The 16595-nt window shown below is 52.2% G+C and overlaps 2 protein-coding genes across 3 annotated transcripts; both read right to left on the bottom strand.

The window, feature by feature from the left end:
* Window positions 1-378: 378 nt before the first annotated feature.
* LOC148218193 (uncharacterized) lies at window positions 379-9181 on the bottom strand. The gene is made up of 2 exons (XM_088157918.1): window positions 9067-9181; window positions 379-2717 (listed from the first exon to the last, which is right to left on the bottom strand). Exon 2 carries the CDS (start codon window positions 2688-2690, stop codon window positions 1782-1784), a length of 909 nt encoding a protein of 302 aa, XP_088014044.1. The 5' UTR covers window positions 2691-2717; window positions 9067-9181; the 3' UTR covers window positions 379-1781.
* Window positions 9182-9565: 384 nt separating this feature from the next.
* Window positions 9566-16283, bottom strand: LOC148218192 (class I histocompatibility antigen, F10 alpha chain-like). 2 transcript variants are annotated; one of them, XM_088157916.1, is made up of 8 exons: window positions 16182-16283; window positions 14276-14539; window positions 13740-14012; window positions 12349-12621; window positions 12149-12256; window positions 12017-12052; window positions 11866-11897; window positions 9566-10789 (listed from the first exon to the last, which is right to left on the bottom strand). In XM_088157916.1, exons 1-7 carry the CDS (start codon window positions 16255-16257, stop codon window positions 11872-11874), a joined length of 1056 nt encoding a protein of 351 aa, XP_088014042.1. In that variant the 5' UTR covers window positions 16258-16283; the 3' UTR covers window positions 9566-10789; window positions 11866-11871. The 2 variants fall into 2 exon arrangements, with proteins under 2 accessions (XP_088014042.1, XP_088014043.1); XM_088157917.1 differs by having other exon boundaries at window positions 9566-10775.
* Between the last annotated feature and the right edge of the window lie 312 nt (window positions 16284-16595).

The raw sequence follows: 16595 nt of genomic DNA, 5'->3' as shown, positions 1-16595 counted from the left end.
GTTAAAAATCCATTAATTCCTCACCTTATTAACCCATAAAGCAAACTGGATAACAGCCACAGTAGCTTTAGTTATAGGGCCTGCAAATGGGAGCAATACAGCCACGACCACGTCCCACCTGAACCACAGTAAGCTAGACCACATGGTGCCACCCAATGAGGTTTCTATATCCAGCACACAAAAAAACAGGTTACCCAGGAGCTGTTATTCCTTCTTTCTCCCAGTGCCCTCAGACCCCACGTTGGGCACCAAAATCTATCTTGGTTTGAAAGAAGGTGTCTGCCAAGAAAGGCAGAAGCCTCTTTTTAAAATGGAGAATCTAAACTCCCACCCTCCAAATTATTATAATTTTGAAATTAAGAGGCTCTCTGGCAAAGGTATGGGAATAGGCATAACAGTTCTTTACTAGGAAAATTAAAATAGAAATACAGTATCAGAGAGTAAAAGCCCAAAAATAACCCACTGACAGTCAGAATACAACCTGACACCGTGTCAGTCAGGGTGCTGGTAGCAGTCTGATTGAATGGTGGCTGCAGTCCTCCTGGATGACAGATATGGTTCAGTTGAAGCAGTGCTCCTGTAGAAACGTGCAGTTCTCCTCTGAAGGTCCAGTATTGATGTTGAAAGATCCAATTTTTCACTGCAATCCAGTGGAGAAAGACTGCCTTGGTGTTTCAAATCTCAGTTTTTATCTAGGTAGGAAAGGCTTGGCTCCTCCCCCTGGCTGGAGCATCTCCCAGTGCGATGATGGAATTTTATCAGTCATTCATTGGGAACGGAAGGAATGATGTAATTTTATCAGTCATACAGTATAACTCAATAGCCCATTAACAGAAGATATCTTCCTGAAGGCAGGATGGGCTTTGGAAAAGATAAAGAACACTGCTCCACCTGATTTTAACAGATGGCCCATTAGCAGAGGATATCTCCCACAGAGATAAGGATCACTGCCCCAGCTGATTTCAACAGATGGTGATAGAATACATACTTTTTGTCCCATCCTGTATTGCAGCCTAAGACCAGGGGTCCTGGGGGGATCATGTGCCACCTCTCTTGGAGTGTGTGTGCTCCCCGTGGGGCCCCCACTCGGGTGTCACCTCCTTTTCTGTTCCCACAGAGCTGCTGAGCTGGCAGCAGCTGCAGCCCTGCCCCGTGGTATCAGGCTTGGGCAGGACCTCTGCTTTGTCCCCACACTAATTTTAGGGGGATCATGTGTTACCCCCAGCCCTGCTGCCACTCTGCCCCTCCCCAGCTGCTCCCAGTGTTCCCGATAAAGCTTACCAGTTCACCCCAGTCACGTTTATTGTGTGGAGGGACTGGGGAAGGACGTGTGTAAGTGCCACAGGGGGTTAGTGACTGGGTGGGGTCCAGGTGGGGAACACTGGGTGCTGTGGATCTGCCTGGACACTGCTGTGTCAACAGAGCTGCTCTCTCTGATTGGCTGAATCTAAATTACATTATTTGATTGGCTGAGGAAAGGCCCAGGAGTTGAGAGAATGAACAGGAGAGATCCCACCCTGAGTACCTGAAGGGGAACAACAGACTGAGCCTGGGCACAGCGAGGGAATTTATTACCAACCAAATCACAGGAGAATAAGAAGGGAAAGAAATCTCTCCAACCCCTTCCCCCGACCCAACGAGGATAACCAGGACCACGGATCACCAGGGCTCTGCCCAACGGGGGTCACTGGGGATCATCCAACACCGATCCTCCCATGGGGGATGGAGCTGGAGCAGAGCACGAAGCTCTTCCCACACTCGGGGCACTCACAGGGCTTCCCTTAGTGGTGCCTCCGTTGGTGTCGGCTCAAGGTTGAGCTCTTTGAGAAGCTCTTCCCACACTCAGGACACTCGTAGGGCCTCTCCCCAGTGTGGATGCGCCGGTGGACAGTGAGGGTGGAGTTGAGATTGAATCCTTTCCCGCAGTCAGGGCAGCGGAAGGGCCTCTCCTCTGTGTGAATCCGCTCATGCATGAGGAGATTGGAGCTGGTCTGAAACCTCTTCCCACACTTGGGACACTCGTAGGACCTCTCCCCGGTGTGGATGTGCTCGTGTTTTTTTAAGCTGGACATCCACGCAAAGCTCTTTCTACATTCCAAGCATGTGTAGGGCCTGTCCCCTGTATGGCTCAACTGATGCTGCAACAGGTAGGAACTGTTGCTGAAACCCTTACCACATTTCCCACACTCGTAGGGCTTTTGTCCAGTGTGGATCAGCTGGTGCCGGATCAGATTGGAGCTGTAGCTGAAGCTCTTCCCACATTCCCCACACTCGTAGGGCTTTTCCCCAGTATGGATCATCTTGTGCCGGATCAGGTTGGAGCTGCTGCTGAAGCTCTTCCCACATTCTCCGCACTCATAGGGCTTTTCCCCAGTGTGGATTAGCTGGTGCCGGATGAGATGGAAGCTGACTCTGAATCCCTTCCCACATTCCCTACACTCATAGGGCTTCTCTCCAGTGTGGATCTGCTGGTGCCGGATCATGCTGGAGCGGTAGCTGAAACCCTTCCCACATTCCAAGCACTTGTGGGGCTTCTCCCCTCCAGGAGGCTTCTCCACCAGCTCTGAGCTCTGCCTGGATCTCCGGCCGCCTTCCCGGCTCAGGGAGGGTCTTTCCTCCTTGCAGCTCCCTGTGCTTGGTTTGCAGCCCCTCCTCCTGCGGGATCTCCGGGGCTTTTCTGCCTCCTCCATGTCCTCACGCCGTGGGAATGAAAAATCCTGGTTTGGGGAAAAAACAAGAGAGCTCCATAAACCGGGAGTTCCTCCTTGCCCAAGTTCATCTCTGGAAGTCATTGACCATCTTGTGTCTGTAATAACCTCCCAAACACCAAGATTCAGCCAAAATCCCCTCGAAAATTGGGCTGGTTTGAAAGCAAAACCTGTGAGAGACTCCAAGTCAGAAACAGAATTTTATAGAAAAAAACAAGAGAAAAAAATATAAAACATGCAATACAAAAGAAAACAACTGACAGAGTCAGAATACAACCTTACGCCCCTCTAGTTAAGGTGGTGGTAGCAGTCCAGATGACGTGGTCTTGTTGTAGTAGTGATCCTGTAGAAAGGTCTGGTAGCTCTTGTCCTCTGGAAACCAGTGGGTAAGGGATGATTTGGTGTTCCAAATCTCAGTTTGAATCTAGGTACAAAATGTTTGGCTCCTCCCCCTGGGTGCACAATCTCAAAATGGGATGATGTGATTTTATCAGTTATGTATTGAACTCAATGGCCCATTAACAGAAGATACCTGATATCGTCCTGGAGGAAGGATGGATGGAAGGAAAGATAAAGAACACTCCCCCACCTGTTTTCTAGCATATGGCCCTTTGACAGAGGATATCTCCCTCGGAGATAAGGATCCCTACCCCAGCTGGCTTCAACAGATGGTGATAGAATACATACTTTTGGGCACATTTTACATTGTAATCGAGGAAAAAAATATGAAGATTCAGCACCCACAGAAAAACCTCAGCCCCAACATTTAACCCAATAAAGCTCAGAAACACCAAGATTTACCCCTGTGAAAATCATGGATCCTTCTCCCTCATCACCTGTGGCACGTCAGGAGGTGCAACACTCCTGGGGCTGGGAGGGCCTGCAGATACAGGGAGGGGTGGAACCTTGTGATGTTTCCTGTTTCTGCTACTCCTCGTCCTCATCCTGTGTCCCTACTGCCCCTCACACTCCTCTTCCTACTATTCCTCCTTCTCCTGCACAATCCCACCTCCTCCTCCCACATGCATCATTTGATCATGTTGTTCTTCAACCCTGCATCTCCTTCCCTTCTCCTGCTGCCCCCAGGCCCAGCACCCACTGCCGGCTCCCTCTTCCCCCCAAACCCACAGCATCCCAGCGCAGGGGCAGCGATGGAGCTGGGGCAGCTCGGGCTGGGGCAGCGCTGGGCTCTCGGCCGCTCCCGCCCGCACTCGCTCCCCACTGCAGCCGCTGCCGCCACCACAGCGCGGGGGGGCCCGGCCTTGGCGCTCCCCCCCTCCCACCTCCCCAAATTCCCCTCCAGGGGGGCGCTGGGGCCCGGGCCGGGCGCAGGTGGCTCCAGGTGGGCAACGCTGGGAGCTGCGGCTCTGCCTGGACACTGCTGCGTCATCACCGCCGCGCGCTCTCATTGGCTCAGCGCTGCCCGAGGGGCGGGGCTGCACCAAGCCGGGACACCCTGCTCCAGGGGGGATGGCCCCAAAACGGGGGACCCCCATGCAAGGAACAACAGCAAAGTGTCTCTACAAACACATGCTGCGAATCCGCTTGGACACAGGGCCGGGGACGTGGACATAAGGAAATGACAGCAGAAGCCATCAGGGTCAGAAAATGTTATTAATTGACCACACAGACTGCTGCTCAGCCAAGGTCCTGCTCAATTCAGGAACTCCCAGAAGAAGAACAAACACTTAACAGAGCCATGAATATCACTAGCTATACAAAAGTGGGGTGCATATTAAGGCCCAAGCACCCAGGGGCTCTCAGATCCTTACACCATCTTGAACCAGGTGCCCTCCTCACATCGCCATCATTCAGTATTTGATGGCAAAGATGCTTTCTGGGGATGCCCACTTACACAGGATGGTAAACTGGATTTTCCTTTTGGGTGGGAACAAGAGGTAGAAGGGAAAATGGAAAAGACATGGACGGTCCTTCTGCAGGGATGCACGGAAGCACCAGCCTTATTCAGGCAAGACTTGCAGAAAATATCACAAGAATTTACCCCACCCCCAGGGATTGGGTTAATGCAGGATGTGGATGACTTGATCGAATCAGGAGGACAAGGAGTGGTAGAAGAAGCCTCTGTGAAATGGCTGAATGTTCAGGCTAAACAGCATCTTTAAATATTTGAAAAAAAAAAAAAAGCGCAAATGGTGGAAAAAAAGGTTAAATATTTGGGACATATTTTGACTGCAGGTTTCTGGTGTATTGACTCAGAGAGAGACCAGGGAAGCTCAGAAATAACCCAGGATTAAAAAGGAGTTGCAAGAAGTATGACGATTAATCGGAAATTGCAGGATCTGGATTGAGGATTCTCTGTTCTAGCCAGAACACTTTGTGACTTTTTAACACCAGATAGCCTCAATGCTGTGGTATGGATACAAGAAATGGAACAAAACTTAAGAAAACGAAATAAACAAATGATTGATGCTGCAGCCATGGCTCTATCAGACTCAGAAAAAAAAAATTTGAATTGTATATGGATGTTAAACAGGGCCATGCCAAAGGAATTCTTGTGCTAAAATGTTTAGCTCAGTGGCCAGAGTGGCCTCATTGTCTGCAGAATTGTGCAGCCACAGCTTTAATGGGACCTGAGGCCCAAAAACTGATGGCAGGAGATCTCCTGTTGTTCAAGTCTGGCACCAAGTGAAAGCTTTGATAACCAAAGGAGCCTCTACATGGATGAGCAGTGCTCGGTGATTACAGAATGAAACTTGTTCAGTGGCACAGGAGGATTTAGAATTGAGGACAGGGGAAGGGTTTATCCTAGACTCCTGTTTGAACAGCCTGCACAGGGGGCTGGGAAGAAACCCATGACTGCATTCAAGTGACAGAGCTCCAGAGTCAGGCTGGGAGGGATTTAGGAGAAATTCCCTGGCCTGAGGGACAAAATGTGTTTATGGATGGGTCTGCAAGGGCAGGAGAAGGGAAAAGAGCTCCAAGACACGCTCTGATGAAGGAAAGGGAATTAAACCAAGCTAAGTTTTCCACCTGCATGGTCAGCTCAACCGGCAGAGCTGGGTGTGCTTGGAAGAGCCTGGCACTGAAATGCCCTGAGCAGGAAGGCTCAAATATCTGCTGGTGACAGCATGGCAGCTAACAGGGTGAAAAAAGCTATTCTGACTTCTTCTGTTGAGTCGACTGCTGCTGTACTTGAGAGAGAAAACACAGCACTCTCTGATCCTTATGTAAAAGTCCTCTTTATTTTTCTGACTTTTTCTTAAATATCTTTCTTAATGTTCCCAGGTAAGCGCCTGTGATTGGTTCCAAGTTTAGGCTGCTCAGCCCTCTGAGCAATAGCCCCTGCAGCTTAGGACAGAATTGAAGACAGACAAGGATGTAACCCAATGAGTTCCAGCCTATCTCTGCTCTCTGGGGGCCTGTCTATTAGGCCAGGCCACTTCTCTTAGCAGAGGCCAAATTCACTGCCCAGTGTAAGCCAGCTAACACTGTGACACTCTTCAGCAATCACTGGATCGTTTATTAAGGTATTTCTAAAACAACTCCAAGATAAAGGATTGTGGAAAAAACAGACTCTCAGATGGGGAACTCATTTTACAGCAAAGATCCTTCAGGGGGTTATGGCTGCTTTAGGAATACAATGGGACCTCCACAAGCCCTTGCACCCCCAGAGCTCTGGGCAGGTAGAAAGAACAAACAGGGAAATAAAGAAACTCCTTTGGAAGCTGGTGATAGAAACCAAGATGCAATGGATACAGCTTTTGCCATTGGCTTGGGCAAGAATAAGAGCCAGACCCAGGGCAGATATTCAATTATCTCCCTTGGAAGTGATCTTTGCAATTCATTGCCCTGGTAATTCTCCACCTAGTGCAGGGTGGAGATAAGGGATGTATATTTCAAGCAGTCTGTGGCCAGAATCCTGTCTCTTGGGAAATCTCTGCCACAGGAAGCTGGGCTGGCACAGAGCCTGCCTTGGCACTTTGCTGTTCACAACATCCAACCAGGACATCGGGTCCTGCCTAAGGAGTGCAAAGAAGCACCACTGGTGGCCAAGTGCCGTGGCCCATTCCAAGAGTCCCTGAGCACAGAAACAGCCGCCAGCACAGCTCAACACGGGGGGACCCCTCACCCTGGGCTCAGGGGCTCTCAAGCCCCGGAGATTTGGAATTCCCGGCTGCAGGAGCAGCATGGGAGGGCACCACTGACCCTGCACTGAAGGCAACGCAGCAGCAGCCAGGGCTCCACATCGGGCCAAGCCCCTGGGCCTGCCCACAGATCCTCTGCTGAAATCCTCTGCCTGGGCACCCTCCTTTGGCATCTCCACACACTGGGGCCAATCCTTGCTGCCACTGCTGGAGCTTCGCTGCTTTCTGTGCCTGCACTGCCACAGCTGCTGGGGAAGACAACGGCACAATTCCACTCTGCCCCTCAGTTACACTCACACACTGGGCTGCCGGGGATTCCATGGTCAGAAAATACACCAAGTTGAAAAATGTTTTCAGAATTATTTCTCTAGGCAGGCTTGATTTGCATTTGTCTTGGAGAAAGGAATTATTAAGTGTGTTTTTAAAGGGATGTTACACTAAATGAACGTGAGTTTAATATCTCAACAGACTGGGAATAGCCCAAAAGATACCCACAAGGCTAACAAACATCAAGGAAACATCAGCAAACATCAAGGAACACCCACCCCAGACACTGCCCCCGGCATACATGGAGGCACCTGGTCTGGAATAGGCTGAGAAGGAAATCCAGGAATGTGGACCTAATTAACATCAGAGGAAAAGTAATACGGGGCCAATAGGATACCAGATATTAAGAACTATCCAACTTAGAAGCAATGAACACTAAACCAACGGATTCCAAAGGGTTTAAGACTGTATAAAGTTCAGGAAAAATCCAGTAAAACTCACGTGTCATGGAATGATTTTCTCTGCACACCCGGGCACTTATGTGTGGATGAAATTATTTCTGTTGCACATCCTGCCCAGAATCAAGTAATGCCTTGACTCTCTAACACTAAAGATATCAAGTAAAAAGCAGATTTTGGGGGCCACATGTGAGTCACGCAATGCCTGCTCTGGAAGAGAACCTTTGGTTCCAGGCAGTCAGAAGAGCTTTAGCAACACAGATTAACACTGCTGGGGAAAATACCCATTTATCATTCGAACTACAGGACTAGATGACAAGATGTCCTCGAAATAATAATGAAGCAGGCAGACCCAGCTCCTGACCTTCATGACAACCAAACCACGCCAAAGATGAGGGCGACATTTGTGGAAAATTAGATTATTCAAACTGCTATTTGCAAACAGATAATAACGGAAAACTGGTGAAATAGATAACAAATGAAAGTAGAAAGTAGCTCATATTCTGGTAGAAATGTAGAAAGGATGAGAATTAGACAAGCTTTTGGGGTTCCATGGGTTAAACGAATGCTGTTCCTCCTCTGATGTGCTGCAGCAACTCTTCTTTTTACCATGCACGACACCTTGCTGAGCACAGCTCATTCAGCAGGTGAGCAAGGGGATGCAGGTGGCAGCCAGGCCTCCTGATCCAGAAACGGCTACAAAAGGACAGGCAGTGAGGTCACTGAGAATAATCCCAAACCAATGAGGATCCAGGAAAAGAGACTAAGCCAATGGACATTAAAGTCAGTAAAGATAATTACTGAGAAAATAAGAAGAGTATTTGAGTAGAGTAAGATGAATATGCCTGGAGATAGGGCCAGGGATTTGTATAAAAGGAAGTAACGGGAGAAACCATCATCTTCAGAAAAAGTTACTAATTTCCAGAGACAGCTGCTCAGCCAAGATCCTGCTCAGTGCCTGACCTTCGAGAAGGAGAAACACTTAACAAAGCCATGAATATCGGATGTTATACAAAAGGAGAGGTACATATTAACGAGGACATGCAGTAGTCGGATCGGGAAGTCTGAGCCTTCAAAGTACCTCAGTCGGTGGCGAAAGGGAGAGGGGGAATGCAGCCGGGAAAATGAGAATAAAAAGGAGACTGCGTACTACAACAACTGGAGAGACCGCATGGCAAATGCCGCATGGCCTCTCTCTTTGTTCATCAATAAAGTCACTTTTACAGGACTCCTCTGTCTCCTTTATGCACACAAACCTCTGGCCACGGGAATTTTCCCGCACAGCCCCGGGCACAGGGCAGACACCTCTGTGCCACCCACAGCAACCGGGACGAGCCAGCGCTGCTCCGGCACCGGCTCCTGCCGAGGCCCCAGCGGGAAGGAGACCGCGGGCAGCCGCTCCCGCAGCGCCCTCAGCCCAGCGCCAACACGGGCCGGCACCGGCACAACCAACCCGCCAGAGCCCCCTGCCGCCCCCGAGGCCCGCAGCGAGCCCCGAGCCCCCGCACAACCGAGCGCGGCTCCCACCTGCGCTGGGGCCGCCTCCGAGCTCCACCGCGGCTTCACCGGACTTGGGCAGCTGCCGCCGCTGCCGGGCCCACACAAACTGTCCGACAATGGCGCCTTTGCTGCACCCCACCTCATGGGCGGGGCTTGTCCCCGCTCTGCCCAATCAGCGCGCGACAACCAGGAGTGACATTGGCACAATCAGCCAATGGCAGCGAGGGCCGGGCTCTGCACACGGCCCAGCCTCGGCCCGCGCTCTCAGGGCCCCCCGGGCTGTGGGAGGGCAAAGGCGGAGATGAGGAACAGCCCTGGAACGGGAACGGGCCCGGGCCCGAGCCGCCATTGGCCTGGAAACACAAACAAAGTTCTCCGCAGAGAATGTTGGGCACCAAAATTTCTTTCAGTTTGAAAGACATGTGTTTGCTAGGGAAGGCAGGACTCTCCCTCGGACTAGAGAATGTAAACCCCCTCCCTCTGAATTATTATAATTTTGAAATTAAGGGGGTTTTAATCGAAGATATGAGATAGGAATAACAGTTTCTTACTGGTATGTATAACAAGGCAAGAAAACAACAACTATGGAATTAATAACAAACAGAACCAGGGAGCCTGTGACAGCATTTCTGGCCGAGATGGGAAAGGATGGAGGAGAGGATTTGCTTCTCAAAGCCCTGGGGCAGTCAATCCCAGTGCCCCTGCAGGACTGAAAAGCACTAAGCTAGAACAGCAGGAATGAACAAAAGATCTTGGGCTCGTGGACGAGATGTATCAGGCAATTTTTCGGCAGGAGTTGGAACCTCAGGACGTCCCAGCAGGGCAGGGCAGGGCGGGGCTTCAGCGCAGAGAAACTCAGAGCAGCGCTGAAGGAGCAGCGGGCAGCGGCAGCTGGGTGTGAGCAGAGGGTGATCGGTGCCTCTTTTAGTGAGGAAGGGGTTAATAAGGCCTTAGGTCAGTGGCTGCTCTTACGAGCAGAGGCTCACCCCAGAGGAGAAGGAGCAGCAGCTCTGTGCTGGGTCATGGGGACTTCCTCTCCTTAAGCAACAGCAGCTCCAAACGTGTCTTCCAAAACCCAAAGCCTTGAGTAGCTGCCCACCCCCGCCCTCCTTTTTACCTGGGCCAGGCCAACCTTTTGTTTTCTCAAGCACCAACAAGTAGCTGCAGTTAGAATTTTCTAGCAATTCATGGGAAAAATTCTATAGGTAAGAAGGAACAAAAGAAAAGAAACCTAACCCCCAATAAATAGATAAATATGTAACAACAGTAAATATCTAACAGTAAATAAATATCTAATAGACAAATATCAAACAACAGTAAACATCTAACAACAGATAAATATCTAATAATATATAAATATCTAACAGTAAATATCTAACTGTAGTAATGTCTTGCACAGTTGGCTATCATGCAAAGACGAATCCTGATTATTACAAACAGTTCTTTAGGCACAGAAGAGGAATAATTTAAAACATATTTTTATCTGCATCAGTCTCTGTATTTTCAGTTGTTTCAGGAGCAGAACCCTTAACTCTGGAGCAGTGAATCCAGGGTCCTTTGCCAGCAACTTTGACTGAGGTGAGGGTGGTCGGCAGGACTTGGAATGGTCCTCTCCACTTGGCTTGTAGAGGATCACTGTCCCACCACTTCGCATAGACCCAGTGTCTAGGCTGGAAGGGATGTGCAGGTGTGTCCAGTCCTATGGGTCTGGATAGCAGGATGTAATTCTGGAGCTTCTGCAACATGGAACCTAAAGCCATTAGATATCTCTGTAAATCCAGTTTCCCCTTCATGTGAATTTAACCTGGAACACATGGAATCTGATATGGCTGCCTGTTGTAATGCAATGGGGGTTTTTCCCTTTGTGGCAACTTCACCAGCCTGACCGGGTTACAGCGTGGCTAATAATAATAATAATAATAATAATAATAATAATAATAATAAGCGGAATGGGAATGATGGTGTGCCTGTGATATCCTTTTCATCCATCTTTGAACATGTGATCTGAGAGGCTGCATCCAAAGACCAGGGGGAGGGATATACACAGGGATACCCGAGGGCAAAGGTCCAAAGACAGATGAGAATTAGGGACGTGCCTAGGCATGCCTGACATGTCCTTACAAAGCCCATGGTTTTAGGCTAAAGCCTCTGCATCTGCAGGGCAGGGGCCAGACCTAATGTCTAAGGCCTTGCTTTTTAACAGCCTGCCTCCCAAGGTCTTAAATTTGTGCTTTCTTTATAGGGAATTTGGGCTAAATCCCAGTCCATCTCAGCCAAATCGACTACCACAGGAAGGGGCTGGATCCAGCTCTGGGGATTGCTCAGGCAGTGATTCCTGCCGGGATGAGAGAGGGTCACGGTGTCACCCTGTCCCTGTCCCCATCCCGCAGGATGGACCTTGCTGGAGCCCATGGAGAGCGGGAGCTGCTCTGGAATTCCACCTGATCCTGCCTCAAACTTGCTCCATCCATCCAACTGATCCTGCTCTGGAACACCTCCCTGATCCCACTTCATCCATCCCACACCAATCCTGTTCCATCCATTCCACGTAATCCCGCCCCACCCATCCTGTCCCAATCCCTCTCTGGAATTCCAACCAATCCTGCCCCATCCATCTCACACAAATCCTGCCCCATCCACCCTGCACCAATCCTACCCCATCCATCCCACCTGATCCCGCTCCAGAATCCAGCTGTGATCCCACTCCACAATTCCATCTGATCCTGCTCTGGACCCCTGCTCTGATCCAGAATCCCTCCCTGATCCCAATCAGTCCAATCCTGCCCCGATCCCTCTCTGGAATCCCACCCTCATCCCGCTCCATACCTGTGGTCAAGCTGTTGTTCCCACATCATTTCCTGCAGAAAGAGAAGATCCATGAGATTCTAGCACTGATCACACACCAGGATTAACCCCAGGATCCATCCTGAGATCTGCACAGAGGGGATCCAGAGCTGGATCCACCACTGGTACTCACTGGCTGCCATGCTGTATTCATTCCTGTCCCTCCTCCCTGTGGAAAAACAGAAGGATCAGCGTTGGTGGCACAGGATTCCCAGAACAGTGCCAGGTGGATCCATGCCCCTTCCCGACCCCCATCCTGTGTTACCGGATTGGCGCTTCCAGACAATGAATCCAATGAGGACAATGAGGATGAGGACGGCAGTGATGATGGACACAGCGACCACCACAGTGAGATTCCTGCCAGATGTTGGCTCTGGGAAACGAGGGATGGTGAGCAGGGGGAGGGGAATCCCCATTTGGGCATTCCAAATTCCCAATTCCCACATTCCACATTCCCAGCCTCACCCCAAGCGTAGATCCCAGGCTCCAACATTCCAGGATGCTCCACCCGGCACCGGTACTGCTCCCGCTCCTCCGGCCGCGCCTCGATCCTGGCCCAGGTGTGGAAGGTGCCGTCGCTGTTGGGAACGATCCCGCCCCACTCCGTCTCCTGATCCCAGATTTCATCCCCCTTCATCCAGTTGACTGCGATGGAGCTGGGGTAGAATCCGTACGCGTGGCAGGACAAGATCAGCGTCCCGTGTTCCTCTTTTCCAGACACATGGACATCAGGGGGCTCTGGAATGGGATTACGGTGAGAGACATCCATGGAATTCCATGGGAATGGGATGGGGGGGCGATCTGCCCCTGGAATTCCCACTGGAATAGGATGGGGATGAGATCTGCCCCTGGAATTCCCACTGGAATGGGATGGGGGCGAGATCTGCCCATGGAATTCCCCCTAGAATGGGATGAGGGAGAGATCTGCCAATGGAATTCAATGGGAACGTGATGGGGGTGAGACCTGCCCATGAAATTGTCACAGTGCCTGGTTTTATATTGTGTTAATTGGTTTGTACTTAGTTCTACAATGGTTCACTCCTATGTTACACCCCCAGTTTGATATGTTTTGGATTCTCCCCTTCCTGCCTCTACCCATGTCCATCCTCCCCAAACCCCTCCTATATTCCAGATTCTTCCCTGCTCGTCACCCTAGCCCCAACCCACATGGCTGTCAATCCCCCTTGGCCCCTCCTATCTTTCCAGCATGTTCTGTATCAGTCACCCCCTTCTTGGTACATGATTCGATGTTGCATTATAGTCTCCGCCTATGTTTTCCTCTATTGGTTGTATGTAAACTTAGTCCCGCCTTATGTCACACCCCTAAGCTGTAGCGGTTGGTTGCTGTATTGTACCCTCCCATGGGGGAGGGCCCCTATTTAAGTTTCTGCAAGTCTGTGTTCCCTGCCTTCTGTGGTTCCTCCTCCGTGACCGTGGTTGGTTCTCTATTCCTCTCCAATAAATCCTATCCTGGAATTACAAAAGGACTCTCCTGCGCTCTTTTCCTTCCCTTGGACCGGTATCATCGCAGCAAGAGCTTGGAGCTCTACCTTTATCTCGGGTTCCCAGGATCCTAGGAAAAGGCCACTCTCGGCACAGGCTCGTCTTGGAGCTAGCAGGGCGACCCTAGCTTGAGTGGGCAAAGGGGAACTGTGTCAGAATTCTATGGGAATGGGATGAGGATGAGACCTGCCCATGGAATTCCATGCGAATGGGACAGGGGTGAGACCTGCCCATGCAATTCCCACTAGAATAGAACAGGGACGAGATCTGCACATGGAATTCTCACAGGAATTACCATGTTCCCAAGTTCTCCATTCCCAAATCCCACATTCCCACAGGAATTCTGCTCCCACCTTTGTGGTCCAGCTCCTTCTGCCCATATCCGACGTATTTCTGCAGCCATTCTGGACATTCGTGCTCCAGGGTATTCGTCAAACTCTTAGCATAATTTTCATGTTCCCAGTACCTCCTGGTGACCTCAGCAGCGCTGTTGGCCGTCACAAATCTCCCAGATCCCAGGTCAAAGGAGATGAAATCTTGCCCATCGTAGCCACTCCGGTAGGATCCACGGACACTCCCGTCGGACAGGAGATCACAGCCGGTAACTCGCAACAATGTGTGGAGACCTGCAGGGATTGTACCCACAGAGAACCATGGAATTGTCTCCTATCCCCACAGAGCCCCATTCCAACCCTATGGAGCCCCAGAGTCTGATGGAGACCCACAGAGCCTCATCCCAGCCCCATGGATCCACATCCCAACCCATGGATCACAAGATATCCCATACCAGCTTAATGGATGTATCCCCATCTCAGCCCCTTTGGCACCCTGTGAATCCACAGCCAAATCCCATAAATCTCATCCCAGCCCCACAGATCCCCCCACTCACCCCTGCTCTGGTTGTATCGGTCCTGCAATGTCTCCAGGTTCCCGGTAGTCACGTGCTGGCCCCTCTCATAGAACTCGGTCTGGCTATCCCAATATTCCGGATCGGCTCCATCCTTCATCCACTGTGTCAGCGGCTCCATCCGGCCCCGCTCGCTGTCATAGCGTGTGAAGGGGATCCCATCCAGGTACCCCATGGACATGAACTGGGGGATCCCCGGGCTGGGCTCCGACACCCCCACAGACAGGAAGCGCAGGGAGTGGAGAACTGGAGGGACACGGAGATTTGGGGGGGTTGAGGGGGTCATGGATTAATGAAAGAGGAACTGGGAGAGCCGGGAATGGGGTGCATGGGGCCCCAGTGTCCAGCAATGGGGGCTCAGGGGACTCCCTGTGCCAAGGAAAGGGAGATACAAGAACTGGGAGAGGTGGGATGGGGTTCCAGGGTATCCCTGTGCCCAGGAAAGGGGGATACAAAGTTTAGGAGAGATGGGATGGGGGTTGCAGGAGATCCCTGTGCCCAGGAAAGGGGGTCCAGGGGTCCCCAGCCAAGGAAAAAGGGGTCACAAGGTGGGGAGACCTGGGACAGCTGGAATGGGGAGCTCAGGGGTCCTTGATGCAGAGGGAAAGGAGGCCTGGGGGGCGGAGAAAAGTAGGAATCAATGTCCAGGGGGTCTCAGGGTCAAGGAAAGGGGGAGTCTGGAAATAGGAAAGGCAGGATGGATGGGAAAGGGGGTGCAGGGGGGATTGGATAAGGAAAGGCAGGGGGCACCAGTGCTCAGGATTAAAAATTCAGGGGGTGCCCAGAGCCCAGAATCCCCCCGGGACCCTCCACGACCCCCCAGGCCCCCCCCCGACTCCCTGGGACCTACCACAGGACAAGCAGGGCGTGGAAAACTGAGGGGACGCAGAGACTGGGGGGGCAGGAAGCGGAATGTAGAGAGCCTTGGAAGGGTCCAAGGTCAAGGAAGGGACTGGGAGAGGAGGGATCGGGAATCCAGGATGTCCCTGTGCCCAGGAAAGTGGTCCAGGGGTCCCGGGTGTTGCGGGAAAGCGGGGTCTGGGAGCTGGGAAAGGCAGGAATGGGGGTTCAGGGGGTCCCTGGGTCACGGGAAAGGGGGGTCTGGGGATGGGAGAGGCGAGCGGATCCCGGAGGCGCAGGCTGGGAGACGGGAAAGAGACCGAGGGAGAGCGGTGGGGGAGGGGATGCGGGAAAGGGGGAATTCCAGGGAGTTCATCTGGATCCCATTGGATCCCCGCTGCGACCCCCCTGAGACCCCTGGGACGCCGGGGACCTCTTGGACTCCGTTTCGGGAAGCGGCGGGAGTGGAAAACAGGGAGGACACAGAAAGCTGGGAGATCCAGAGGGTCCAAAGGTCAAGGAAAAAAGCGGATCTGCGGTCTGGGAAAAGCGGGATGCCGGAAAAGGAGGAGCAGGGGGGTCCCAAGGCCGGAAATGGAGATTCAGGGGTGCCCAGGAATGGGGGTTCAGGGTGGTCCCGGTGCCAGATAAGGGACTACAGGGGGGTCCCGGTGGCCGGAAATTGGTGCTCAACGGAGTCCCCGTGCCCAGAAATGGGGGTACAGGGGATCCTAGCGCCGAGGAAGGGCTTGGGGGGGGTCACAGGACCCAAAATGGGCTATGGAGGGGTTTCCCGTACCCGGGAATGAAGGTTTGGGGGGTCGCGGTGCCCGATATGGGAAGTTCAGGGGGGTTCCCGGTCCGCGATTCGGGGTTCAAAGGGATCCTGATCCTCAGCAATGGAGTTTCAGCGGGGTCCCGGTGCCAGATGAGGGGGTACAGGGAGGTCCTGGTGCTAGGGAATGGGATGGGGGGGTCACAGGACCCAAAATGGGGATACCGGTGGGAGGGTGTACAGAGTGGTCGCGATTTCAGGGGTCCCGCTCACCTTTCGTCGCGTCCCCCGGATCCCAGAGGAGCCCCAGGAGCCCCAAGAGCAGCCCCAGACCCAGCGCTGGAGCCATCGCGCTGCTCCGCTGCGGACCTGTCCCCAGCACTGGCCCCGCCCCCAGAGCCGCCGCCGGCCACGCCATTGGCGCCGATATTTCCTTTCCGCCAATGGCAGCCCGCTATCTCAGTGACGTCATCGGTCGCCGGGTAGATCTCAGTATCTCAGGTTTGGACGAGGAAAAGAAAGAAACCGAGGGAGCGCGGTGGGGGAGGGGACGTCGGAATTCCACAGAATTCCTCTGGATCCCTCTGGATCCCCGCTGCGATCCCCCGGAGCCCTCTGAGAACCACCTGGGACCCCCTTAAGAAAATGCCGGGTAAGCCGTTTCGGATCCTTGTTATTAAAAATGTA

The sequence above is a fragment of the Sturnus vulgaris genome, unplaced genomic scaffold, assembly GCF_052056855.1.
Source record: "Sturnus vulgaris isolate bStuVul1 unplaced genomic scaffold, bStuVul1.hap1 Scaffold_194, whole genome shotgun sequence".
Taxonomy (NCBI): Eukaryota; Metazoa; Chordata; class Aves; order Passeriformes; family Sturnidae; genus Sturnus; species Sturnus vulgaris.
The sequence above is the reverse complement of the archived record's forward strand: the minus strand, read 5'-3'. Positions and strand labels throughout refer to the sequence as shown.

What these genes read in the sequence shown, in the direction of transcription:
- LOC148218193 (XM_088157918.1), bottom strand. Translation starts at nt 2,690, where the DNA reads ATGGAGGAGGCAGAAAAGCCCCGGAGATCCCGCAGGAGGAGGGGCTGC.
- LOC148218192 (XM_088157916.1), bottom strand. Translation starts at nt 16,257, where the DNA reads ATGGCTCCAGCGCTGGGTCTGGGGCTGCTCTTGGGGCTCCTGGGGCTC. An exon ending in GAAGGAGCTGGACCACAAAG is followed by an intron (nt 12,622 to 13,739) that starts GTGGGAGCAGAA and finishes ATCCCATTCCAG; the next exon opens with AGCCCCCTGATGTCCATGTG. An exon ending in TGTCTGGAAGCGCCAATCCG is followed by an intron (nt 12,053 to 12,148) that starts GTAACACAGGAT and finishes GTTTTTCCACAG; the next exon opens with GGAGGAGGGACAGGAATGAA.